The sequence below is a fragment of the Eulemur rufifrons genome, chromosome 15 (assembly GCF_041146395.1).
Source record: "Eulemur rufifrons isolate Redbay chromosome 15, OSU_ERuf_1, whole genome shotgun sequence".
NCBI lineage: Eukaryota > Metazoa > Chordata > Mammalia > Primates > Lemuridae > Eulemur > Eulemur rufifrons.
The window spans coordinates 92,161,865-92,189,471 of NC_090997.1; the positions used below are offsets into that span (position 1 = coordinate 92,161,865).

Here is a 27,607-nt window from a genome sequence, read left to right on the forward strand (position 1 = left end):
TACTGAGAAAAGCAAGATCCCTTTGAAGGACTGAGGTTTCCATCAACACAAGGACTGAGGTTTCCATCAACTACACCTTATGATATTTTTTATTTCATATTTGAATTATACATACTGCATGTATTAGTTTGGATTTCTTCAGAAGCTGATTCAAGATTAGTGTTTTAAGTTAAGCATAACAGTTTATTTGGGAAATAAAGGAAACTCTGGTAGAGGAAAGGGGAAGTGATAGGGGAAAAAAGGAGCTCACAAAACAAGAGGGAAACCAAAAGGTAACTTCAAATGTCTTCAGGCTCCATAAAGCATGATATTACAAATAATTTCAAAACCTACTTTTTTCAATCCACATTATATTTTTGAGATTTCTCCATGTCTTTGTATGGTATTTCATTAATTTTATCTCCTGTATATTATCCCACTATATAACTAAATCACAGTTTATTTATTCATTCCTCTTGAATGAGGAATGATCAAGTTAGTTCTACCTTGCCTCTGTTACAACCAATGATGCAATAAATATTTTTGTACATTACTTCTTGGGAACAATTGTAACAAATTTTTAAGTATTAACTATAGGCACAATGTTGTGCAGCAGATCCCTAGAACTTATTAGTCCTGTATAACTAAAACTTATGCCCATTTATTAGCAATTTTCCATTTCTCCCTGCCCCCAGACCCTGGAAACCAACATTCCACTTTCTGAGTCTAAAAGTTTGAACATTTTAGATACTTTATGTAAGTGGAACCATGTAGTATTTGTCCTTCTGTAACTGGCCTATATCCCTTATCATAATGTCTTCAAAGTTTATCCATGTTGTTGCATATTGTAGGATTTCCTTATTTTTTAAGGCAGAATAATATTCCATTGTATGGGGATGGTTATTACATATTTTTAAAAATACAACAAGTGCTGGTAAGGATGTACAGGAATTGGAACTCTTGTAAACTCTTGGTTGGAATGCAAAATGGTACAGCCACTATAGAAAACAGTATGGAGGTTCCTCAAAAAAATTAAAAATAGAACTACCATATGATCCAGCAATCCCAGTTTTAGCTATTTATCCAAAAGGATTGAAATCAGAATCTCAAAGAGATATTAGCACCCCAATTTTGATTACAGCACAATCCACAATAGCCAAGGTACAAAAAACACCTAAATGTCTTTAGACATTTAGGAAGGAAAAAATAGATAAGAAAATGTGATGTACTGTATACAGATGAACTTTTAAGTTTGAGAAGTGAGCTCTGACCCAAACCACTGTGCTCCTAGACTTTCAGCAACAGCATCACCTAGGAACTTGTTAGAAATGCAAATTATTTGCTTCACTACATATCTGAATCTGAACCCCTCTGGTTCCGGCCTAGTAAGCTGTTTTAACAAACCCTTAACACTCAAGTTTGATAACCATTAATTTAAGCCATTATCCTGCTTTTAGTTTGAGAACCAAATGGTTCCAACCCTTTATTCTGCTTTTAGCAGTGATCATTTCTAATTTTAAATTATTTACAGCATATGATTTTTAGCACCAAAATTTGTAAGTTAGTGGAAATCCAGGAGGGCTAGAGAAGAAGGGACAGGTAAAAACCTATGGTATTATGTACCTGTAGAACAAAATGCTGCACTTATGGCAAGAATTGGAGGATTTCCTCTTTATCCAAGCTGGAGAAGGGTTTGGAAGGGCTCTGTAATTGGGTGAACATAAAAGCCACATGCTGGTGGGCCATATTTCCTTAGAGACACATCCATGATTTTTCAATAGCTATTCTAGGAAAGGTTTTACTCCCACCTTGACTTCTAAATTTTAAAACGCCTCCACCTCTGAAAAACACTTTTCAATGATTGTCAATTAGAGTGAGGGTGGCAGGGCAAGCCACTGCTTTAGTTTATTTAAGGAAGCTACCAGAGGATAACAGCTCCAGGTGTTTCTAAATATTAAGGCAATAGGGTGCATCCCTTAATTTTATAAATATAGAAAGCAAGACAAGCTTTCCTATGTTTCTTGTTTAAAATAAAATCCCACAATAGCACTACTTTTCAATCAGTTTCCTAGGATTTATCTTAGAGCCTTCACATCTATTCTAAACACTACCAGCTGAAGGCTTAAAAAGGCTTTCTTGTTAGGGAAGTAAAATAAGATGACTTTAGAGACCCTGTGTCTTCTTTCTTAAACTTACTCCTTCACTTAAATACTAAGGCAGGCCAGGTACGGTGGCTCACACCTATAATCCTAGCACTCTGAGAGGCCAAGGTGAGATGATCTCTTGAGGTCAGGAGTTCCAGACCAACCCGAGCAAGAGTGAGACCCGTCTGTACCAAAAATAGAAAAAATTAGCAGGGTATGGTGGCACACACCTGTAGTCCCAGCTACTTGGGAGGCCGAGGTAGGAAGATCCCTTGAGCCCAGGAGTTTGAGGTTGCAGTGAGCCATGATGATGCCACTGCACTCTATCAGGGGTGATGAAGCAAGACTCTATCTCAAAAAAAAAAAAAAAAAAAAAAAAGGAAAGAAAAAAATACTAAAGTATTATTGGTTTTTAAAATATATATTTTTAAATAATATAATATTTATTTTTGTTTTATATATTTAAGGTATACAACATGTTTTGATATACACAGGGAAACAGTTTCTATAGTTAATCAAATTGACATATCTATCATCTCACAGTTACTCATTTTTGTAATGGTAAGAGCACCTAAAATATACTCTCTTAGAAAATTTCTAGTTACAATACAATATTATCAACTATAACCCTAATTTTGTACATTAGATCTCTGGACTTATTCATCCTAAATAACTGTGACTTTATACTCTTTGACCTACATCTCCCCATCTCCTCCCTGTCCCTGCCTTGGTAACCACCACTGTTTCTAGGTATTTGAACTCCACATATAAGAAAGATCATGCAGTATTTGTCTTTCTGCATGTGGCTTATTTCACTTAGCACAGTGTCATGCAGGTTCATCCATGTTGCAAATGGCAGGGTCTCCTATTTTAAGGCTCAATAATATACGTGTGTGTGTGTGTGTGTGTGTGTGTCACAATTTCTTTAGCCATTCCTCTACAGACACTTTGGTGGTTTCATCTTAGCTATTGTAAATAATCCTGCAATTAACTTGAGAGTGCAGATATTTTTATGAGGTCCTGATTTCATTCCCTTTGAGTATGTAGCCAGAAGATGGATAGTTGGGTCATATCTTGACACTGGCTTTAACAATTTTTTGTATACCATACCAAAAGCCCAGGCAATGGAAGCAAAAACAGACAAATGGAATTTCATCAAACTATAGAAAGCTCCTACACAGCAAAGAAAACAACCAGCAAAATGAAAAAGCAACCTACAGACTGGGAGAAAATATTTGTGAACCATGAATCTGAGAAGGGGTTAATACACAAAAATATATAAGGAGCTCACACATCTCAATAGCAAAACAAAACAAAACAAAAATACTCAGTTAACAAATGGTCAAAGGATCTGACATATGAACGGCCAACAAGTATAGGAAAAGGTGCTCAATATCACTAATTATCAGGGAAATGCAAATCAGAACCACGAGATAACACCTGTTAGGATGGCTATTATCAAAAAGACAAGCGATGACAAAGGTTGGCCAGAGTGGGGAGGGGAGGGAACACTTGCACAGTGTCGGAGGGAATGTAAATTGGAGCAGCCACTATGGAAAACAGTATGGAGGTTCCTCAAAAAGTTAAAAACAGAACTAGCATTATCAGTGCTTGACAAATAGAGAAATGAAGACCAGAGATCCAAAAACCGAATCTGTGTATCCAGGCTGGTCACTACCAGCAACTGACGGTACTCAGTACTCAGTGAAGGACAGACCCTGATACGTAGATTAATACACTAGAATTTGATGCTGCAAAACATTTGATTGAGACAAATACCCTTGGTTAATCCAGAGTCATTCTGCCTCTCCGTCTCACGTCTAAAGTGTGCTGCTGGACACGAAAGACGAGGCCTCCCGTTGCTGAACTCCCTCCGGGCCGGACGGGGAAGGAGGTTGATTCCCAGGCCAGCAGCTTACAGGCCGGGCGGGCGGAGGCCGAGCACCCCCAACCCCGGGCCGGGCCGGGCCGATCTGGCTGAGGGGCTTCAGGGCCTTTTCAGGCCACCGGGAGCCTTTGGGGCCCGCCAGGGGGCGGCCGGGCCTCCCTCCGCGCCGCGTCGGCCGGCAGGGGACGCCCGGGAGAGGAAGTGCCGGCGGCCTGGCCGGGCCTGGCGGACCCAGGCGGCTACCGGCGCGGCCTCGCGCGGGTCCTCCCCGGCTGCCCCCGGCCCTGCCCTGGCCCCGCCCCGGCCGCGAGTGCCTGCGGGTTCCGGGTCCTGTGACCAGTCAGGCGGCGTCGGCGGGCGCGGAGGAAGCCGGGCCGGCCTCGGGGGAGTTTCTGCAGCCTCCGGCGGCGCGGCGGGGAGCGCGGGGCGGGTTGGGGGCGGCGCGGAGCCCGAGCGCGTCTCAGAGCCGCGGCGCCCATGGCCGGCGGGGGAGCCGGGGACCCGGGCCGGGGGGCGGCCGCCGTCGCCGTCCCCGAGACCCGCGAGCACCTCTTCAAGGTGCTGGTCATTGGCGAGCTCGGCGTGGGCAAGACCAGCATCATCAAGCGCTATGTCCACCAGCTCTTCTCGCAGCACTACCGGGCCACCATCGGGGTGGACTTCGCCCTCAAGGTCCTCAACTGGGACAGCAGGACGCTGGTGCGCCTGCAGCTGTGGGACATCGCGGGTAAGCGCGGCCACCAACTTTCCCACCTTCAGAGCCTGGGCCGCTGGCTCCTCTCTGCCTCCTTCCTTCTTTCCCTCCTCTGCCTGAACTGCCTGCCTGTGTACGTTTGGGAGAGGCCGAATCCAATGGCCAGGTGCGGATGGATGCTCGCTCTCTCCTGACAGGAGGTGAGGAAGCCACGGGGCCTTTCCAGAAGTCTGAACTCTGAATAACGACAAGTTTATAACATAACGGGAAGACTTGGGGTGGCTGCCCTCATTTAGCCTTAACTGAAGTTCAGAGTGACTGGATGACTTCCCCAAAGTTGCAGTCCTGGTTAGTGACACAACCAAGATCAAAAGCCAGATTCCTTTTCAGGTCATTTTTCATCACTGGGATTGGCTCTGAGACCCGCCTTTGTGAGGGAAACTCCATTCCACAAATACTTGCTCTCTTGTGAAGCCAGGTCACCCGGCGAAGATTTGGGAAAGCTTTTCTGAAACTGTTTCCTCACTCTCTCCCTAAGCCAACACCTAGCCCTATCCTTGGCCCTCCTCGCCCCCCCAATACATTGTTTCTCTGACATCTGCTGCTTTCATTTGTCATTTTGGAACAGAAGAATTGATCTCTTCGAGGGGGTATATTTTTTGCTCTAATTTATGAGCATTTGAACTCTGGCTGGTGTTGGTGGGTGGGATGAGGGCATTTAAAAAGATGCTAACTTTTGGAAAGGTTAGTTATGGAAATGGTACACAAAATTACCCTGTTCAATCATGGCACGTGTTAAGAAACTGAGTCTGCAGTAGAGCATTCCAGTGGGAGCTGGTTTAGGGTTGGAGGGCACCTTGGGCCACCCTTCATCCTACAGACCCTACACTGAAGCTCATGTATACCGTGCTGGTGGCAGAGTGTGGGAGGGTGGGACCCACATCTACTATCTGCTAAGCAGTGCTCTTTTCATTTGAATTTTGTGGCATGAGAGAATACTGAAGAATTGTAATCTATAACTCATTCATTTAAGAGCAGATTTCTCTACCTCAGATATGAGAATAAATTTATGCACATCAGTGCTTCAGAGGAAGAGGGTAATCAGCCTTTGCTCAATTTTTTTTTTTTTTTTCTGGTTATCAAAAAACCAAAAGTTCGTTTGAAAAGTCATCTTTCCAAGCCAGAGGCTTTTTTCGAAACACTTCCTGCGGTTGCACAGAACACTAAGGAACAGTATTACTGCTTCTTGACAAAGTCATGGATTCTAAAGTTTGCTTTACCATGTGACAGTCAACTTTCAGGAATCTTCAGTGTAGCTGAGGATTTCCACAAAGGTGATTTTAAAGCCCTGCTTACAAGGGTGGTTGACTTTGCCTTATTCTTTTTGTAAACTATTATAGTATTTATAAAATTACAATTGTGTCCCACTACAGGTGGATAAATGTGAATAACTAGATTTTTATGGAACAGTGTGTCTTTAAGCTTCAGAGTATTTAAAGACTTGACAAAACAAGAGCAGGGGTAAGTTTTCTTCCTGGATATCACCTCTTCTTTTTTCATCCTTCTTTAACAGGCCTCAATAGGCAGGAAGGGGACATATCCAATCTTTATCAGAATCTGGTATACATCTGGCTAGCTGAGATATGCTTGCACTTTTGACTAAATCCAAAGCTTGGGCTTTGCCAGGAAGGAAAGCAGAATTTTAAGATCTCCAAAGGGATTTCTGGATGTCAGATACTGTAGCAGGTACTGTTGTACCATTCAACAAGTACATGCCAGCAGTTAAAATAAGAGGTAAACTTACGAGGTAATTAGAAATTATTAGGCTCACCTTATAAGTAAGATTTTCAGAGATGGAATCTTAATATACAGAAATTGAGAGACAGAAATAGCTTAGTTTAAGCCTAAGGTATGGGGAGCTACATCATTATGTTTGGTTTGAACATTTGAGCTACTAGTGAATCCTGGTTCATACCATTTGAATTAAGTAGTAATGACGTAGTGAAGGCAAACTGAAGGCTGCTCCAAAAATTTCCCCCGTGGCTATGTCACTTATGATTCAAACATATTTGCCTTATGTAGTAACAAAGTTGGATTATATTTAATTCTCAAAGAATAGAAATATTCCTTGATTGCAAAACAGTAGGTGGAGCTGACCACTTGTTATGACTAACTTAAGGTGTGGTGATATTGTTACTAGTTAGATTTTATTTTATTTCTTTTTCCGCTTTAGTGGTGGGCAAGGCAGTAAAGAAATTATGTCAACAATCTTTATCCTAGAAGGTTTTGTCAAGTATGAAAGGCTAGAAATGTTGGATGTTTTCTGTAAATGTAGCCAAGCAGATTTAGCTAAACACTTCAAGTTAAGAACCATGTGATTCTCAGGTATAGGCCTTAATGAATCTTTTCTTATGTCACTGAAGGAATCTTCCTTTAAAACACAGATGGAGTTTAATGCAATTTTTGTGTAAGACAATTGCAGTCTCTTAATTCATGCCTGCTTTGAGACTGCTGCTCAAAACATAACTGAAATAGCTAAAATATTGAAGTCTTTGTTACAATTTTGAAGAGATCTTAATAAATGCACAGTAAATTAAGATACAGCAAGAGATGTCTCTGATCTTCCTTTTAATGCTTCGTATAAAGTAGTATTTGGTGTACTCTTTATGGTAAGCTTGTTGCTTGTTAGCAACTGTAGAATTTTCTAGGCAAGATGAATGACTGGTCTAGGTTAAATCTTTAAAAAAATCATTGTCCATTTAATTCTAATATACTTTAGTCTTCATGTATTGACTGAAGTGATTTGCCTTTTAGGACTAAAATTTCTTCATAAAAATCTGAATGAGTAACAAGCTCTTCTCGCCAAAAGACAAATTGGAACAGTCTACTCTGAAATTCATGTAAATAATATTTACCTAAGCATAAAATGCATGTTTGGAAGATATTATAAATTATACAAGCTATACCTAAATTCATTTTTCATTGTTTTGATTCCCATCCTAAAGCAGAATGTGGATCCTGACTTCCTTGTTCCACCTTGTATTTTGCCAATTATTAAACTGATAATCTCCTTTGTCTTTTTTTCATAACTCTCCTATAACCCTTCAGGAGCAAGAATCTGGAATATTACCTCTGACACTTTCCTGACCTTAAAAGTATCTATTAGTCGGGGATTAGTAATATTTAAGTATATTCTAAATATGAAGAAGCAGTGCTTTGAGGAATCAGTCTGTGTAGTTATTTGTGGTCTCTATCTTAAAGACAGAATACTACAGTAAGTTTCTTGGTGTTTATTGGTGGCTAATTACATACAAACTCATGTAGAAGGCGTTTCTATTACATACGGGTAATCTAACTCTTGTACGGGCTTGCCATACTCAGCCTTATTCAAGCTCAATTGCTGTGCTGAATCATAAGCAAAGCCTACTGTCCCATTTTACATCTTTAAATCTTTCACGGTTCCTGGGGTCCTGAGTCTCCCTTGGGTCTAGGCTGTGCATTCACAATTGCTCAGGCAGGCTTTTGGTCAGTGTAACAATGTATTTGTATTCCTGCATATAGGAATTCCTTTGATAATGATATGCCTATGGCCTTTCCCTTTTGATTTGTTACCATCCTTAGTTGCCTTAATTAGCCCACTAAGCTGACAGTGGCTCAGGTTAGTGGTAGAGATAATCCAGCACTGATAGGAAGTTCTAAAACTTGCCTTTGCTCCCAGCTATTTGCCTAAGGATCCTACATTTTGGATTGAATGAATTACAGGCATTTAGAGATCCTATAGTTTAAATGCAGAGAGAGGTGTAGTAACTTGACCAAGAAAAGACTGATACCCAATGGCACTGTATGGAGACAGCTTTCATGACTCTGAGATAGGAAAATAGTAAGCTTTTCATATAGCTAGTTTTTTACTTACTGGTTTCAAAAGAGTAGCACGAATTATTTTCTAAATTTTCAAATGTTCTGGTTATCCCTAAATTAGTCATGTATTAATATATGTTATCCTGAGCTTTCAATTTTCTTAAGCTTTCAATACGGAATTTTCAGTGATTCTCACACCTCTTGAAAATGTACCCAGGATTGTGTTTTTATTCAGGTTGTGATGAGGCCAACAGGTCAGGAGATGATTGCCATTGAAAGAGTTTCGTTACTCACAGTTCCCAAGAGTGGGAGCACACCACACCCCACCATGCCTCAGGGAAAAGCATCAGGGTTGGTCGTGAGACAGGAGCAAGAGGAATTCATGGACTAGAACCTTTATTGTGGTTTTTACAGGAAGGAATGGATGAAGCAGGGTAGGCAAGCTAAGCAAATTTAGGATTGGCTAATTTGAATAATTTCAGCAGGCTCTGGGCTGTAGGGGTGATCTCTAATTGTCTGGTACCTGGCCCTGAGGTGATTTAGGGCAGGGGGATAGCATCCTAGATTGCAGGAGCCTAATGCCAGGAGGCAGATGGGAGGACATGGACTCAAGGATTGGTTGGTTTGCGAATCAAAGGTGCGCTCCAAGGCAGGTTTGGCTTTCTCTAGAAATTAGCTAACACTGGGAGGGGCAGTTCTTCCCCAGGCCTGCAAGGCCACAGGATGTCAAAGAATAACAAAATATAGAAAATAAAAGGCATGATTAATACATATTCCTAGGCACTCACTAAAATAGGTTGAAACATGCTGTAAAGTACTCTTCCATAGAAGGAAAATATGAAGGTTTCAGATTTATAGCCCAGGAATAGCATATCCTTAAAATAGTGAGGATTTCACACTTAATCAACACTTTAGTACTAGAGAGTGGGCTAAGTCAACAAGTTTAAGTTGTCTTATGGCTGCAGAGATCTTCTCTTGGATGGTGAAAAGCATACATGTAACTGTGGGGAGACTTCTGGAGGGAGAGACAAAAGATCAAGGAAAAGTTGCTTTAGAATTCTATTCAATTATATTTTCAAAAGATTTTTGTACTTTTTGTGATTGAGTAGGCTAGAAACATGTAATTCCTTCACTGTTTTTTTGTGTGTGGTTTTTTTTTTTTTTTTTTTTTGAGACAGAGTCTCACTCTGTTGCCCAGGCTAGAGTGAGTGCCGTGGCGTCAGCCTAGCTCACAGCAACCTCAAATTCCTGAACTCAAGCGATCCTCCTGTCTCAGCCTCCCGAGTAGCTGGGACTACAGGCATGTGCCACCATGCCCGGCTAATTTTTTCTATATATATTTTTAGCTGTCCATATAATTTCTTTCTATTTTTAGTAGAGATGGGGTCTCGCTCTTGCTCAGGCTGGTCTCGAACTCCTGAGCTCAAACGATCTGCCCACCTCGGCCTCCCAGAGTGCTAGGATTACAGGCGTGAGCCACCGCGCCCGGCCCCTTCACTGTTCTTAAGAGTTAGAACCACATGAAAATAAATGGATGGCAGGTGTTTCATTTAATGATCCAAGAGAGTCTTTCTAACTAACAGACAACCTCATACTCTCTTCTTCCCTTCTCTTTCACTCATTTTTATCCAGATATTTTCCTTAAGGATCTTATGCAGTGGTTTTTGATTGCTTCTTGATATTAAGGTAAATATGTCAAGTTTTTTTAGTGTGATTATTTGGAGCCTCCTTCATCAGAATCACCTGAGGTGCTTTAAATGCAAATTCTTTAACATCAATAGAATCAGTAGATTTGGCATCATCTGACATACATCATGGTTTAGGAAGGAAGAAGTTAATTGTCTCACATATTAAGCCTGCGGTTGGGCAGTCCAAGATTGGTGAGCTGTACCAACAAATCTTCATGGACTTAGGCTGACATTTCACCTCTCAGCTATTCCTAGGCTATATTTTTTGTCTCTGTGATCCAATCAAATAGACATGCCTAGCTGCAAGAGCAGCTAGAAATTCTAGGGCTTTTATCTTAATCTGTGCACATTGCCTCCCCAAATAAAATTCTGTAAAGGAATGTTGGGATAGACAACTAGCAATCCTCCATACCTACACCAAATCAGAATTCCTAGAGGAAGGGCTTGGAAATACGCAATCTATCAAGCATCATAGGCGGTAATTCTGATTTATACTAAAATTGAGAATCGTCGTTCTGTACTTGGCTTTGCAACACCCTGCCGACACACTCCTCTTCTCGCTACACTCCAAGAGTTCTCCACTTAGCTAGACACACCTCCCACTGTTCCCACTCACTCATACCTTCTCTGACCCTTAAGTTCCTTTCTCAATTTCATATGAGGAGGTGGCATCACCTCCTCATCTGTTTGGCTATTTCAGGAACTTCTCTTTCAGCATAGTGTATGGATACAAGAGTAATTTACAAGACAGAGACAGTATATTTTTTCTCTCTTGCTGAATACATTTGTTGAAAAGGGAAAAGCCCAATATCTCACACTTGTAAGACTTTCGACTTTGGACACAAATCAATAAGATATTTTTATTTGACTTCCTAATTTAAATTCATTAAAGTTAGCTGCTCCTTTTATAGTCGCCACAGAAGATGTAAATAGTTGAATAAGACAGATGTTAGGCATTAACCACGATACCATGAAAGCCCAGCTGTTTCAAATTAGCAAAAGGAGTAAAATCCAGTCTGAATTGGCATGTACCTGGGAAAAGGTAATTTTGAAAAAAACTGCTTGGTGATACTGTTGCTAACATCTCAAAAGCAGTTTGTTTATTTTCCTTTTAGGCATTTTCCTATTTTTTCTTCATTCAGTTTTGTTACCCTTTCACTTGACAAACAGGGTCATTTAATCTCAATCTCAAAAAGTGGTGAATGAGCAAAAATGACACTTTGTGATTTAAATAGCAACTTTGCATATCTTTACCTATAATATGTATTATTCTAAGTTGAAGCACATTTCCAGATATAAGCATAGAATCTTTGAGTTGGAAACTTTTGGTCATTGACCCTCCTGTACTTGACATTTGTTAAAAGCTGTTTTCTAGTCACTTTCATTCTCTTTACTTTCATTCTCATTTGTACTTAATAACCTGGAGAAATAGGACTTATTCCCAATTTTAAAATGAGTAAGCTGAGTCTCAGAAAGGTTAATGGATTTGCCTGAGGTCTGTATACATATAGCTTGCAGAGTTCAACCGTGGATCCGGATATTTCTGACTCCAAAGATTTAACTGCTATGTTTTACTGTCTCCCTGTCATCTTACATATGATAGAAAGGAAAACTAGATAAATTAGTAGAATTGTGTAAAATCATGTGACTCCTTTTATCTTTTACACAGTGTAGTATTAAACTATGAAATTCAGACTCAGATGGTACTGCTTTGATGCCATATAGTTTTATCTGAGGTTAATACAGCCACTGGTTTTGTGTAAAATTGTGCAAGCTAGTGGGTAGAGGAGTTGGAGTAGGCAGCTAGTAGTACAGTCTGTTTTTAAACTGCTTTATGGTTAGTGTTATGGTAGTTATTTAATGTAATAAATTGCTTTACTTCTAACAGTGCCTATAATTTCAGCATGTTAAAGTGTAATGTTCGGGCAAGTTTAGGATGGCTTGATAGGTATAATGACTCATTGACTTGATACCCTAAAAATAGCAAAGCCTATGTGCCTACATATTGTATCCTCTTGTATATAAAACCGAGGATTCATCATGATATCACAGTATTACCTGTATGAAGTTATAAAAATTTTAATGGATAAAAATTTATCATCTTAAGACCAATGATGAGCTTTAGCTTGCTAGGAGCATTTAATCTCTGAATTGCACAATGATATTTAAGGATTTTCCTTTAAAAGACTTAACATGTACTAATTAGAAACTAAATCGCCTTGAGTAAGAATATGTAGCTTGGTGATTTTCAGCGGATGGGAAAAAGGTAAGCATTTGTACTTGGAAAACTAAGCACCGTTTTTTCCTATTGTTTTAATTTCTTTTCAGTTGTGAAATTTATATTTTGAATTTCAACTAATATTAAAAGAGACATTTAGACTACTTATCAAAAGTAAATATAAAATGTGGATACAAACATTAAAAAACTAAGCAAAACCAATGATGAAATTCACAAGAGAAAGTGTCCTTAGATTGTGTTTCTGGTAGCAGTTCAGAATTTAGTACTTCTCTTTTCAAATCTAAAGAGAAATACTGTTGTTTTGAGAATTTTCATTAGATACAAAGATATAAGGTAAACTATTTTGTGTTTTTTCTTTAACTTAATGGCGATGCATATTCTTGGAAACATACTAATTTTGTTGTTTCAACTCCTTTTCAATGTCATTAATGTTGGTACACCCAAAAATTAAGATAAGCATTTTAATCTTTTGCCAACATGTGTTCATACTTTAAGGTCCATTCATTTGGGTATGTTAAGAGATTGTGTGAATCTTTAAATATCTTTTAGCCTGTATGACTAGCACTGTTTTCTTTTTCTCCTTTCTAATTGCCAAGATATCAAGTTATAATAAAGTTTCCTTCTTCTAGAGAAGTAAGTAACACATTGTTTAAAGCAGTGGTCCCCAACTCTTTTGGCCCCAGGGACTGTTTTCATGGAAGACAATTAATTCTTCTGGTGGGGATGGGGACTGGGGAGTGGGGGTAGGGTGGGGTGGAGCTCAGGCTGTGTGTGATGCGTGGCCCGGTTCCTAACAGGCCACTGATGGATACCGGCTGTGAGCTGGGGGTTGGGGACCACAGATTTAAAAGATAAAACATTTTTGCAGTCGTTTGGACTGTGCTGGCGATATGCCAACAGCGATGTGGATGACAAAGGCTGCCTCTAGTGTCAGGATGACTGATGCACTCAGCAGTAGGGGATCTTCCGTTGGCTCCTATGGTAAAGCACTAGGTGACTTAGAGAAGGGGGTACGACTTTTGTAGTAGGACTGTGCTATCCTTAGGGAAAGTCACTCTTAGGCTATTGGTACTGCTAAGGATTTATTTGGAAACACACAGACATATGAGGGACTGATACTCCAGCAGATACTTGGCTAACAGATTAGACAGCACATTGGAAAGCAAGTCAACCTAGGAAGTTTAAGTAATTTCATTTCCCTGGGACTTTATTTTCTCATCTATAAAATAAGAGGTTAGACTAGATGATTTTGGTTGCCTCTCAGTTATGATGAGTAATGACTATTGCAGCACTGGTCAAAGAAGTCAGTATTGCCTAGAGTTTTCCCTGAACTAGTCTAAACTAGCCTACAGACCTATTAAGAGGAAGATCTCCCAGGTTTTGATGAATTTCTACACTGCTGCAAGCCTTAACTCTGCATACACCCTCCCCCATGAAGCAAAACTTACGCAGCTTGTTTTTGTATTTAATAACTACAGACTTCCTTCTCTACCGAGCCCTCTCCTGTCATGAGACACAACCCGGAACATTCAGCATGGCATTTTTTGCCTGCATTTTATTTATGTATTTGTGGAAAGTAGAATCACAGAATAACAAAGACTTTACAGACTGAACTTAAAATGTCTGGCTGCATCACAAAGTATCTTGTTTATATATTTTGTCTTTAAAAAATTAAAATATTCTATAGATTTCAATGCAATTAAAGTTTGGAATGTCAAAGTCTTTCCAATTTGTTTGATCCTTAACCCTTTTTTAAAACTATGAAGAGCTGAGTCCTGGTGTGTTGTGAAAGGGGAAGTAATAGAATGCATAACTCTAAGGGGGATGATTCAGAGCACAGTTGGGAAATTGGCATCTAGAAGTTATACATGAAGCTGTTTATTGATGGTGAGCACAGCCTCTGGCCAGGCTCCCTGGACATGTGCTATGTGCAGTTCTGCATCCAACGTAAACGTTGAAAATATGAGAATAAAGATAACTTATGAAGGAAGGTACTATAGTTTCACCATGAATAAGTATTTGAATGGCCTCTCTTGATAGTATACCTTGAAAAAAGACTAGTCAAGATTTGCTTATGCATATATATCTCAATGAGTGGTGTCCTCTTGTTGGGTACCATGATATACTCTGGGTATCTCTGATTACGCCTAATACTTGTGGTGTCAGTTTGCCCATTTCCTCAAATAGACTGTGAGCTCCTTAGGAGAGGAAATCATATTCACTGTTTCATTATTTTCATCAGTGTTTAGCACAGTGCCTGGTATATTACATAAAAGGAACCTAATAAATTTTTTAGTAGAGATCAGATCTAGAGTTTTCAAAAGACATAAGAAAATAAAATAAAAGCTAAAAAGACATTTGAGAGTAGTACCAGTCAGAATAGGCTAGGTTATGTTGGGGTGCCAAACAACATTAAAAATCTTCGTGGCTTAAAATAATTATGTCTCACTTTTGCTAGATGTTCATAGTGGAGTGTGGGAGTTGGGGTGGTGGCAGTGGGTGTGAGGGTGGTTTCTTACTGGAGTCACCTGAAGACCTGGGCTAGCAGAGTCCACCATCTCATGAAACTGTCTCAAAGTCAGGGTTCAGCTTTGCTGCGGCAGGACAAAGACACTGGCAGCAAAATGATGCTGCTCAGAAGCAACGTTTCTGTTCACATTTCATTGGCCAAGACTGGTCTTATGGCTTCTCCTTGAAGGGGCAGAAAAGTGTAATCCTCCATGGATTTAGAAGTGCAGGAGAATAGTATATTCATAAATATTAGGAATGTTTTCTTCTGGAGTTCTTTGCTTTAGAAAATAGTAAAAGAGTAGCTAACATTACCCAGGGAGAAATCATAGCAAAGATATGGGACAACTCTTACTAGGGTAGCAATAGAAAGTCAAGTTTAACAACTGTAAGAGCTTAGTATATCTATGCATTGTAAACCTTTGAAAAAATAGAGTTAAATCTAGGTTATACCTGATTAGGTTTCTGGAGAGTAATTCTTAATTTTATGTTAAAAGTATTATTTTAAATGAATTCATTTTAATCTTTTCCCATTCCCTAATTAAACTTCATGTGTTTTAGAAATTTATATTTTTTTACTTGCTTTACCAATTAGGGAATATCTCCAAAACACTAATGGATTAGTTTGGAATTTTTTAAAAAGAGATTATAAGCTCATTAAAATAGAAAGTGTATTTTACTCTACATTTAGAAAATAAGCTGTGTCCCTAAATGTAAGGTCTCGACCTTTTGATGCTGAATCATTTACATTTGATTCCAATTGCTGTCTGGATTCAGTGATTGCAGAATATGTAGAAAACCAGTATAACACTGAAGTTATAACACAGGAAGCTAAAATGTCAGTGTTAGAGCTGGGAAGGTCTTTGGTGGTCCCCAAAGAGCTCTAAGGCCAATCGGCATATTTAAGTAGAAAAATTTTCTTGCCTGTGGTTGCCTGAATGTTGGGTGCTTGGTATTTTTATTCCCTAGTACAGGTGAGCTTTCATCAAGTTTCTTTTCCTCTGCAAATCTGTTTTCACCATTCAAAGTACAGCACATAATTAGCTAATAGTTTAAAGCTTTGCCATGTTTAATTGGTACCATCTTTAAAAAGCATACTCAAGCTTTCATCATGCAATAAACTTATTTTTTTATTTCAAAGTGTTACAGGGGTAAAAATGTTTTTGGTTACATGGATCGCTTTTGTAATACTTGAGTCAAGGTTAAAAGTGTGCCTGTCACCCAGATAGTGTTCATTGTACCTGTTAAATAAGTTTTCGCCCATCTTCTCCCCCAGCCCTGCTTGATTTCCATTGAGCTTTACTTCCCTCCCTGTGCACTTGTATGTTCATCAGTCAGTTCCAGTTTAATAGTGAGTACATGTGGTATTTGTTTTTCCATTATTTAGGTACTTCACTTAGGATAATGGTCTCTAATTCCATCCAAGTTGTTGCAAAAGGTGATCCAGCAATAAACGTATTGAGCACTTAATAATCCTAGCTGGCGTATATACAGGGCTTATCTGACATTTTGCAGTTTTTTTGAACTTGTAGTATAACTTATATGCACAGACACTAATAAATATCTTCGTGAATTTTTATATAGCACTTCCAGTTCAAGGTGTAGAATATCCCTAGCTTCCTAGAATAGAAATCAGTAACTTTTTCTGTAAAGGGCCTGATAGCAAATATTTCAGGTTTTGTAGGCTACTTTGTCTCTGTTGTAACTACTCATTGCATTGATTGCCAGTCATTTTTTCCTTCATGCTCTAGTCAGCAATTTGACAACCCAAAAGTATAAGCATTAGAAGTCATGACACCTATAAGATTGTTCAGAATGGCTAGCGTCATATTTCCATAGGCACGTCGGGGTCAGAAGTCCTGGGTTCTAGTTCTGTCTTCTTTAGTCAGTGCCACCATAATCTTGGCCAAGTGTTTCTTTGGCAGTTCTTTTTGTCATCTGTCAGATGGAGATAACGGTCCTATGTATATCAAAGATTAGTATGACAGCAGATAGTAAGAGAATGCTTTGCAAAGTCCTATAAAATATACGAAGCAGTAGATTTTCCCCAAAGTGTTTAACATAAGTTAAATTATTTAAAAAGTACAATGATATTTGAAGAACTCTGAAATTGATTCTGCTTGTAATAACTCAATCACTTGTTCTGCTTTTTGTTCTGAAGCGGCAGGTTTTCATGTGTCTGCTTCTTACAGCGGAGCAAGCTTGTATATTGAGTCAGAAGTGGGTATAGGCTAGAGATGTGAAGGACAGATGAGTGGAGAACGTGAGCTACTTTATCTCATGTCCAGTCCTAATCTTTTTGACTAGTGTGTTCCCGCTGCACTTATCTTCTTCCTGCAAGCTTTATTTCTTCTATTCTTGTCTCTTCTTCCTCCACTCCTAGCTTTATTTTTTCCTTTAGTACCTCTCTTCTCTTAGGCCAAGGGGAGAGGAGGAAGAAACAATAGAATTTGTAGCTTGAAATACTGTCCTATTGATGTTCATGGAGAATGTGTTATACTTGCACAGAACATAAAACTAGTTAATTGTACACTCAAACCAAATTACCAGCCACTTCTGCTTTAGGGTCATGATTCTCTGTGGATGTCCTCAGTCCCATCAGTTTATATTGCTGTGGAATGGAAGATATTTATTTATAGTATTATTCTTAGGGTCAAAGGGGTTATACCTAAATATAGATTCTGCCTGAATTATGAGTTTTTTAATCTCTTATATTTACTTCTAGGGCAGGAGCGGTTTGGCAACATGACCCGAGTATACTACAAGGAAGCTGTTGGTGCTTTTGTAGTCTTTGATATATCAAGAGGTTCCACATTTGAGGCAGTCTTAAAATGGAAAAATGATCTGGATAGTAAAGTTCATCTTCCAAATGGAAGACCTATTCCTGCTGTCCTCCTAGCTAACAAATGTGACCAGAATAGGGATGGTGGCCACAGTCCTGCCCAGATGGACCAATTCTGCAAGGAACATGGCTTCACTGGATGGTTTGAAACCTCTGCAAAGGTGAGATCTGCTTTGCTTGTCAGTCTGCTCTGCTGTTTAGCTCATAAATCTGAGCTGTAACTAAGAAGTATTTAGATGGATTTGTGTGAGCAATGTTTGGAAACCTAGAAAATGCAAAGCCTAGCATAGATGTTATAGCTCCTTTCCATCTGCAGCAAGACTCCTTTCAGAATTGGCTAATGGGGAAGTGAATAAAAGGGCAGATTTCACATTAAAATAAAAATGAGTGGTTATTTCGAGCAAAAAGCAAATGACATTTTCTGTGAGTTTGAGTTTTTAACTGAGGTGCTTCTCATGCAACTGGAGTAGAAAGGGGTATTGTCAAGCACAAGCATTTTTTATTTTTACGAAAGGCTTAATGAAATACAGGGAGATGCCCCTTGTGAGGATGTGTGTCACATGCAGGACCAATGAAGGCATTGGAAAGGTCAGAGAGAAGATTTATGCAGATGATGTTTGAAGAGTTTTAGGTTAACTCCGTATGAATGAATTTGAACAAGAGGGAAGTGTCAACATTTGTGGTATGCTTCTTCATGAATAGTAGAGTGAGAATTTTGTTTTTTCATCCATTATGGGAAGGTGGATAAATATTTTTTGAAGGGGAAAAAAAATCCACCAAGGTGGTGTTCAAAAATCTTAGCCTATTAATAGATATACAAGAATGCAAAGGTGAAAATTGTAAGTACAAAATATTGAGGGAGTTATGTGCATTGGAACTTCACATAGGAGGGTTAAATAACAATCAGACTTACGTAAGAATGATGAAATGTTTGAGAAATTCTGTGATAACAAGCAGTAGGCCATAAATTTGGTGTAATTTTAACACATTTCCATCTTTGTTATGATCTTTGGATTCTTTCACACACCCACCCCACCACACACACACACACACACACACATATATATGTATATGTATATGTATAAATGTATGTGTATATACACGTTTGTATCATTGTTAAGTCACCTGGCATATTCTGGAGATTTACTACCAGGTTACTTTTAGTTTTACTAGAAGCTTACTTTCTAGTAAGGTGAAAGATTATTTGACGCCAGTGATGATTGGAATGATGAAAGCAAAACAATGAGAGACTGCACGAAAGAGCAGCTCCGAATATATTGTGCAATGATGGAGTCATTGGAAAAAATGAATGTCTACTGGAGGCAGGAGTGTGTATACTCTTAGGCAAAAAGTAGTGGTGGATGACAGATGAAACCCAGAGGTGCTATGTGAGCCCTTAGCCTGACACGAAGGAGGAAATCACAGAAGGGAAGGCATCTTTTAGTGAAGGACTTGCTCTGGACAGGCATGCCCTCTGTCTGCTCTGCATGTCTGTTGGGTGATTTGCTTTACTTCTTAGCTTTGTTGGGGGTGGGGTGGGGGGTGGGGAAGCAGTAAATGTAAATGTTAATGCAAGCATGCATACTGGTGGAGTGTATTACAGATAAAATTCCCCTGTAGGTTTTATTTGAATTAATCTTTCAAGTAATAATCCAAATTTTCCCCCAGAATCTAGATATAAAATTTATAAATGATCATGTCCTGTGACTTGTAACTTGAGACTGTATTAGTCATCAGTTTTGTTATATGTATAGACAGAGTTACGTGTAGAGGTGAGAAGGGAAACACTGGTGAAGAATAAAAGTTTCAGGTAGGAACTGTGCTTCCCTACAAACACAACAGAAACAGCTTCTGCAGAATTTCCTTAGTAATAAAAAAGCAGGAGTGTTCCAAAAGAATAACAGTAATTAAAAATTTTACAGTCAAGGCCTAAAGTGTACTGCCTAAGTGTCACTAATAGCCACACTTCTGAGCTGACCAGCAGCTAACTTAAAATTTAACTTTTGCTTGAGTTACGGTAGTCTGAATTTCTGGAGGACATAGCCAAAAGAATTTTAAATTCATGAATTTTATCATTTCACTTTTCTGGCAAATAATGAATTTCTAATATGAAGCTTTGTGACTAATTATACTACCATATGGGAATTTTTGTTCTTAATCAATTGCTTCCAAGTGCAGTTAGATAATTTTATAATTATTTGATATAATGGGACTGGTGGGGACTGAATGACACTTGGACATTCAGAAGACCCATACTTGAATTAAAGTTAAACTTATCTTGGGAGTAGAGGTAAAAAAGCATGTGTTGATGCCATGAAAAATGCCTGTATAATAGCATAGCTCCTCCAGGTTGCTCATTTTCTGAGAAAGTTATTACTAATAAGGGAGAAGGTATTGGATTGGATTGGAGATATCAGTATGAATTTAATTAAAATTAATATTTCATATAAATATATATTTGTGTGAGTATATACATACATAAATATACACATCCATATGTATAACAGAGACATAAAGAAGTAGATATAGATGTGTATATGTATATGTATACATACATATGTTTACTAACTCTGTCTTCTGAGCGGACTTAGAAGCAATGATACCTCAGAATCTGGTTTTTAATTCCATTCTCCAGTAAAAAGAATCCCTGGAGAAATGACTCATTTCAGGGCTGGTGGGACAAGGAAAGCAAAGATGTACCTGAGACATTTTGTGGTGCGAGAAAATAGGGAAGCGCTCACAAAATGATGAAGACATGTCAGGAACCTACTTTAGGAGCTCCAAAAATCTAAGACAATTTGAGCAACAAAGTACATAATTATTCTAATGGGTTTAACTCATAGAATAAAATAATAATACATGAATATGAATAAACAAATGAATAAATAAATGAGGGAGAAAAGAATTTCTTCTTAACAGCAGAATTCCAATCAATAAAAGTAGAAGGAATGATAGAAATAAAAACTCACTATTAAACACCACATTAATAATTGTTTTAGAGAAGGATTAGTCAATGCTAAAATTAGTGGGGAAAAGTATGGTGAGAAACAGGGTATGTACATATTTGCACTAACTAAATACAAAGGGAAAAATAGAAACTTTTCAATGGAAAAACCAGCAGACACAACTTCAAACAAGTGTGCTTTCTGATAGACCTAGAGGGACACATCACTAGTGTTTTGTTATTTCCAAAAATGCATAACTTGATTTAACAATAAAGAAACATCAAACAGACCCAGACTGAAGGATATTCACTGGCCATTGCTGAGCGTGTCAAGGTCATGAAAGGCAAGGAAACTAAGGAACTGTTCCAGATTTAAAAAGACCAGGGAGACATGGCAACAAAATACAGCTTGTGATCCTGGATGAGAAATAGGACATTAAGTTAATTGATGAAATTTGAATAAGGTTGATAGATTAACATTGACATAATACTATTATATAACTTCCTGATTTTGATAATTGTACTTTGGTTATCTAAGATGTTAATATTTGAGAAATATAGGTGCATGGTAAATAGGAAATTTACTATTTTTATAATGTTTTTGTAAATATGAAATTATTTAAAAATTAAAAGTTAAACAGTTTTTAAAAATAAGCTGTTTTTGCCCTGTGTCACTTACTATGTATTTAATGACAACTTATAATTCAGTCACACAAATGCTGTGACAGTTAATGATTCTGTAGGGTATCCTTAATGAACATTGCACTGACAATATTGTTTCAGGCTAATTTATGCATGACAACTAAAAGGAATAATTTGTTCTTAGAGACAGAGAAGTGACATGATATATTTATTATATTTTAATGTGGTTTGAACCCTTTTAAATTTTTCTTTACAATGTATCCTGAATACCTGAACTAGATATTCTAGGGCAGAGATTTGTCAGCCTGAGTGCCTTTATTTATGTGAGTCTAGCCCAGAACAGGGTTAAGATTGATTTTCAACCATCAAGATGGTTCATTGAACCTCAGTGGCAAAAAGTTTAAAACAGGAACGTAAGAAGGGGTATCCTTGGTAAAAAGAAGAAGGTTCCTTCTATAGCCACATTACTCAGGAGCATGGAACTTTTAGTGTGCAAACACTTTAGTATTAAAGAAGAAAATAGTAGCTGGTGTACTTTTAATGCTTCTTCTGACAAAGTTTCCTAGTTCCCATGAATACTCTTAATGCTTTATTCTAAGAATTAATCCTGTTCTTTATTTCTGCATTACAGGATAACATAAACATAGACGAAGCCACCCGATTCCTAGTGGAGAATATTCTTGAGAACCACCGAAGCTTTCCTAATGAAGACAACGATGTGGATAAAATTAAACTAGATCAAGAGACCTTGAGAGCAGAGAGCAAATCCCAGTGTTGCTGACATGGCTTCTGCTTCTCTCGTGCCTCCTCCCTTCTGAGCGAGTTCCTAAGAATGAGTTGCGGGTGATGTGCTGGCTGTGAATCTTCCCACAGTGGTGCTTCAAAATGCAGCATCCTGTGCACCTACACTTATTTGAAAATGGAAGTGTCCCTGCTCGTGGCTCTGCAACTTAACAGATGACAATTAGGCTTTTGTTGTTGTTGCCATCATATTGAGGATAATGTTTACATCCTTTTTAACATCTTTTTAAATGACAGTTCCTGAGGATTTGGTAAGACTTCCTTCCAAGTTGTAGCTTTTAGCGTAAGGGCGAGGTGGTAATAAAACCTTACCTCCAGTCTTATGGTAATTTTGAGTCTATATTTTTGTCTTTGTAGTCCATCCTCCCTTTTGTGTGAGGTTTTTATATACTCTGTTAGCCACAAAGGCTTGAAGTTTCTCTTTAGCAATTTTCTATTCAAAACTTTTATACTTCTAGTAAAATTGTTATCCTTAAATATAATTTGACCATTTGTAGCTGATGTGGTGCCTCTTAAAACATTAAATTACTCAAAAAGTAAACATACCACACCTGTACTATGATGTCTCCTGGATCCAGTTGCTACCCCTTGGAAACAAAATAAATGAGCATTTCTTCTTTCTCCCTAGTTCTTTCTCTCTTCTCTTCTTCCTGTGTGTTTATGTTTGTAACTGAGGGTCCTATTGATAGGACTGGTACACTTCTTTCTAAGTGGAGCTAGTTTTTCAAATCTGTAACAGTAATGGTCAAGGAGAGAATGTATTTCAAAGCACACACAATTAAATCTAAGTTTCTGGTATATGAATTGTAAAAGAAACTAGGTCGTGTATTGTTTTATATAGTGTTTTGGACATTTACAGTAAATATCTGAGAAACTTCAGAACAGAATCACAATATTTGTATTACCATTTAACCCAATTAAGAAAAAATAAATATTTTGACTGATGTTTTATTTTTGAATTAATATAGTTCTAGAAAGGTAATATAGGGTATACTTTTCTGCCTTAGAAAACTGTTCACTTTTGCCTTCTATTTTTTTAATATTTTTATTTCAAAATATTAAGGGAGTTTAAATGTTTTAGGTTACATGGATTGCTTTTGTGCTTGCATTTGAATGTTTATTGCCTTCTATTTTTAAGGGACTTAATCATATCATGTCCAACGTATTGACTTAAGAAAGGTCCAACATAATATCTTTCAAAGAAATTTTAAGGGTTTTTGTAATATAATCCAAAGTTAATGCAAAATGAGATGTTGACCAAATTGGTCTTATAACTTAAGTGAACTTGAGTAAGAATGATCCATGCATTTATTGAGAACAGAAAAAAAAAAAAAGCTAGCATAGAAGTGCATTTGCTCTACCGAGTGTGATCTACTAATAAATAGTAATTGCCATGGGCCATACAATGTAGCTCTCTTTAATTAACCTAAGCCTTGCCTAGAAATCACAAATATATGGTATATATTTAAGTAAAAAATAGCCTTTGACCATTTTAAATACGTATTCTATATAGAACCAGATTTTCTACGGTGACCGAAGACACTGATTTAAGTAATACTTATCACTTAATATAACCCCTTTTAATTTTCTTGCTTTCTAAGATATATGTGTCATACTCTAAAATTTTTTCTACTCTGGGTACAAAGTACAACTCTTTTAAATCTTGGAGTCCAACAGTATAAGTATGAAATGGTGCCAAACCCCAAATGTTAGAAATACATAACTTATCCTAAGTAGTTACCAAAAGAGACTGAAGTCTGCTTAGAATTTTCTTTTTTTATATTGATTTTCATTTGTACAAGAAATTCATCATATTTAAATTCTTTTTAACAATGGATTCAAAATCAGAAATATTGTAGTTTCTTTGCCCATCTTTACAATATTTGCTAACTTCTCTTAAGGTAATTTTAAGCATCAACAGCACCTTAAGTAATTGTTTTTTGTAAAGATTCAGGATTCTTTGTCAATGTGAGATACTTTATTACATTTACCATTTACTACAATTTAGAAATAAAACTGAGTAACTATTTTGCATTACTCCTAAAGTCTTGCCACATTTTTTTTTTTTTTGTAACTTGAAAATAAAATTTGAATTTAGGATAAGCTACATAAATGGCTGAAGAAGAAAATACTCTGGCTTCCTTGTTCACTTTGAAAAAGCAATTACACAAAGACACATACGTACACAAATGCTAGCAGAGGAACTGGTGAAAACTATAGACTACTTCATCAATTTAAAGGATATGTGTCTCTTTGCACGAGTTGCAGCCATCGTGAAATTGCCAGTGTTCTAATCAGAGTATGTGTGTGTGTGTTTGTGTGTGTGAATCAGTAACCCATAATGTTTCTAAAAGTGGTTGTTACCATAAGCTGTGACTTTTCAAGGTGTTGTTTGGTTTCCTGAATGTGTATATGAGGCACCTAAGTTGCTTAGTGAAAATTCCTAAGCCTCACTTCAGACTTACTGAGTTAATTTTCTAGGCATGGGGCTCAAAAATCTGCTTTTACAAAAAATCTGATGTTCATTTTGGAAACTTCCTAGAGTAAGTAACAGTAGTTAAAGTATTCAGTTCAAAATCTATATTACTCAAAACAGGAACACTTAAATATAGCATTTTCATTTCCATTTATGAATTATCATTATTAAAAATTCTGAATATCTTAATGGAAAAGCAGCATAAATTTGCTTCCATCCACTGAAGAAAACAGGCTTAAGGGTTCTGATAGGCTGGACTAATCCATAAGTATCGTTGCTACAACTGGCTAGCCATTTGAAGTGAAAAGTCATACTTCTATCGCACTGCTTCCAAAATGATACAATATGGAAATTAATCTAAATGTGAAAACAAAAAAAAACTATAAAAAGTTTAGCATAGATTGAAAAAAATTTGATGGTAGGATAAGAAAATGCTTTTAAATTCTCAGATGATGACAGGCAAAGAGGAAAAGATAGATACATTTGATTGCATCAAAATACTTTGTATAGCAAGATTATATAAGCAAAATTATAATAAGCAACAGACAAAAGAAAATATTTACAATCCTTTTAATTAGGTAAAGGTTAATAAGCAGAATCAAAAACCCCACTGTAAATGAGTAAAAATGGGAGGACATAAAACCAGTATTTTACAGAAGTGGCAAGTCTTAGTAAACAGGAAACATTAAAAATAATAAATCAAGGTGTTATTGGACATTCACCAAAAAAAAAGGCATAAGGTTGAACATCCCTGATGTTGGCGAACATCTAGGAAAGTAGGTATTCATAATCTGCTATTAGACTAAGTTTATTTTAATAAATACTACCAAGTTTCCCTCCAAAATTGCTGTTCAGTGCATACCCTTAGTCCATGTCTTGACAAAAAGTGGAACTGTTATTGTTGGAGAAGTATAATTAAAAACAAAATCCCTTCCCAACCCAGAAAACATCTCCATAAAGATAGAAGAGAAAGGAAACGGTTTTGTTATTGAATAAGTATTAAGCCGGAATGTGATACACATTGTAGGCAATCCTGTGAGAGACTGCAAAGACAGAAAAGAAAAAGAAAGAAACCTTATTTTTTTTATATACCCAAGTAGATTCAATACCTTACATTCATGTTCTCAAGATAATAACTAGTCCTTAATCAATTGACAGGACCATTTGTTACATAGTTTATCTTAAATTCACCTGGTACTTGGGATGACCATATGTGTTAGCCAAATGGCTTCATTTAAACGAAAAATCAACTTCTTATATCTTTACAACAGGCGGTAACTGCAACTTGGTGCAAGGTACCCAACAAGGGAAGGCTACTGCCCTCCTACAGAAACAGACATAGGGCTGCCATGTTCCTTGATGCTTTCACTTCAAAGAGATGGCTCCCAGGTCCTTGGCAAAGCTGGTGAGAGACTAATTTAGCTTTTAAAAAGGTTTGCACACCTTTCAAAGAGACAGAAAAAGAATTTACAAAATGTCTCAGAAAAGGGGCAGAGGCAGCCTGGAGAATCTGTTCCCTTATTTTCAGCAGGGAGAATTAAGTCTCTCATTTTTAATTTGTATTTGCACTTACAATCAACCCTAGATAAATGTTTGCTTGTGTGTAAAAGAAAAAGCAAATATTTAAGGTGATAGATATCTCAGGTATACTGATTTGACTTTACAAATTATATGAATGTATTAAATTATCACATTTACCCCAAAACTATGTGCATTTATTATGCATTAATAGAAAATTTGGAAAATACTAAAAAATATTAAAAAATTAAAATAATCCATAATTTACTACTCATAGATAATAACTATTATTCTTTAGTATTTCTTCATAAATAGTTAGATCTACATATAGATATATATTAATATCTCTATTCATAACTACATATAGATGTTAATGAACTGCATAAAATTTAATTTCTAATGAAACAATTATATAACATTTACAGCATTGTAATATTTTTCATTTAAATTTTAGTGTGAGCTTTCCTCATGTTAATAAATGTTCTTAAAAATGAATTTTAAATGGCTCCATAGTATTCCATTATGTGTTAGTAATAAATCATAAGAATCTAATACCCCCCCAAAAAGAATATATAACTGTGCACTCTAAAGAACAGGCTTTACATGCATATAAAATCATACGTACGAACTACCCACCTACCCGTTTCTTTTTCTTTTTCCCTTTTTTTTTTTTTTTTTGGAAACTGTGTCTTGCTCTGTTGCCCGGCTGGAGTGCAGTGGCATCATCATAGCTCACTGCAACCTGAAATCCTGGGCCCAAGTGATCCTCCTGCCCCAGGCTCCCTAGTAGTTGGGACTACAGGTGCACGCCACCGTGCCCAGCTAATTTTTCTATTTTTCATAGAGGCGGAGTCTTGCTGTGTTGTTCAGGCTGTTCTCCAACTCTTGGCCTCAAGCAATCTTCCCACGATGGCCTCCCAAAGTGCTGAGATTACAAGCGTGAGCCCAGCTCCTGGTCCCATTTCTTTTATGTAGGATTATGTTTTGAAAGGTGAACATGTAAAGGCATGATTCTTCTTTCTAATTCATCAAGTTGTGTGTATATGTGGAAGGAAGAGGAGAAGGAGGTAAGAGTATGGGTAACAAAGGTTAGAGTTTACAGATAAAGTACCACTGGTACTATCTATTTACATATTAGTAACTCAATCCAGTGTCTCCTATTAAATCACTTTAATACCACCTGGTATTGTTATAGGAGTCCATCAGCATTTCTCAAACCAAATCCATTATCTTTCGATCTTCCTCACTGCCAAACCTGTCCTAGAGGTTTAAGTGTTTATACGTTACAATTTAAATAAGTTATGATTATATTCACTATAAGATAACATGTAATGTTATCTTTTAGTGGTACAATTATTTTGCTGAATTTTTTGAACCACACTAAAT

General features: G+C 37.4%; 1 protein-coding gene across 1 annotated transcript; it reads left to right on the forward strand.

Annotated features, from left to right (window-relative positions):
• The first annotated feature begins 4,341 nt into the window (after positions 1 to 4,341).
• RAB32 (RAB32, member RAS oncogene family) lies at positions 4,342 to 23,193 on the forward strand. Its single transcript, XM_069487631.1, has 3 exons — positions 4,342 to 4,738; positions 17,724 to 18,001; positions 22,058 to 23,193. The coding sequence occupies exons 1-3, from the start codon at positions 4,489 to 4,491 to the stop codon at positions 22,205 to 22,207; spliced, it is 678 nt and encodes a 225-aa protein (XP_069343732.1). The 5' UTR covers positions 4,342 to 4,488; the 3' UTR covers positions 22,208 to 23,193.
• The last annotated feature ends 4,414 nt before the right edge of the window (positions 23,194 to 27,607 follow it).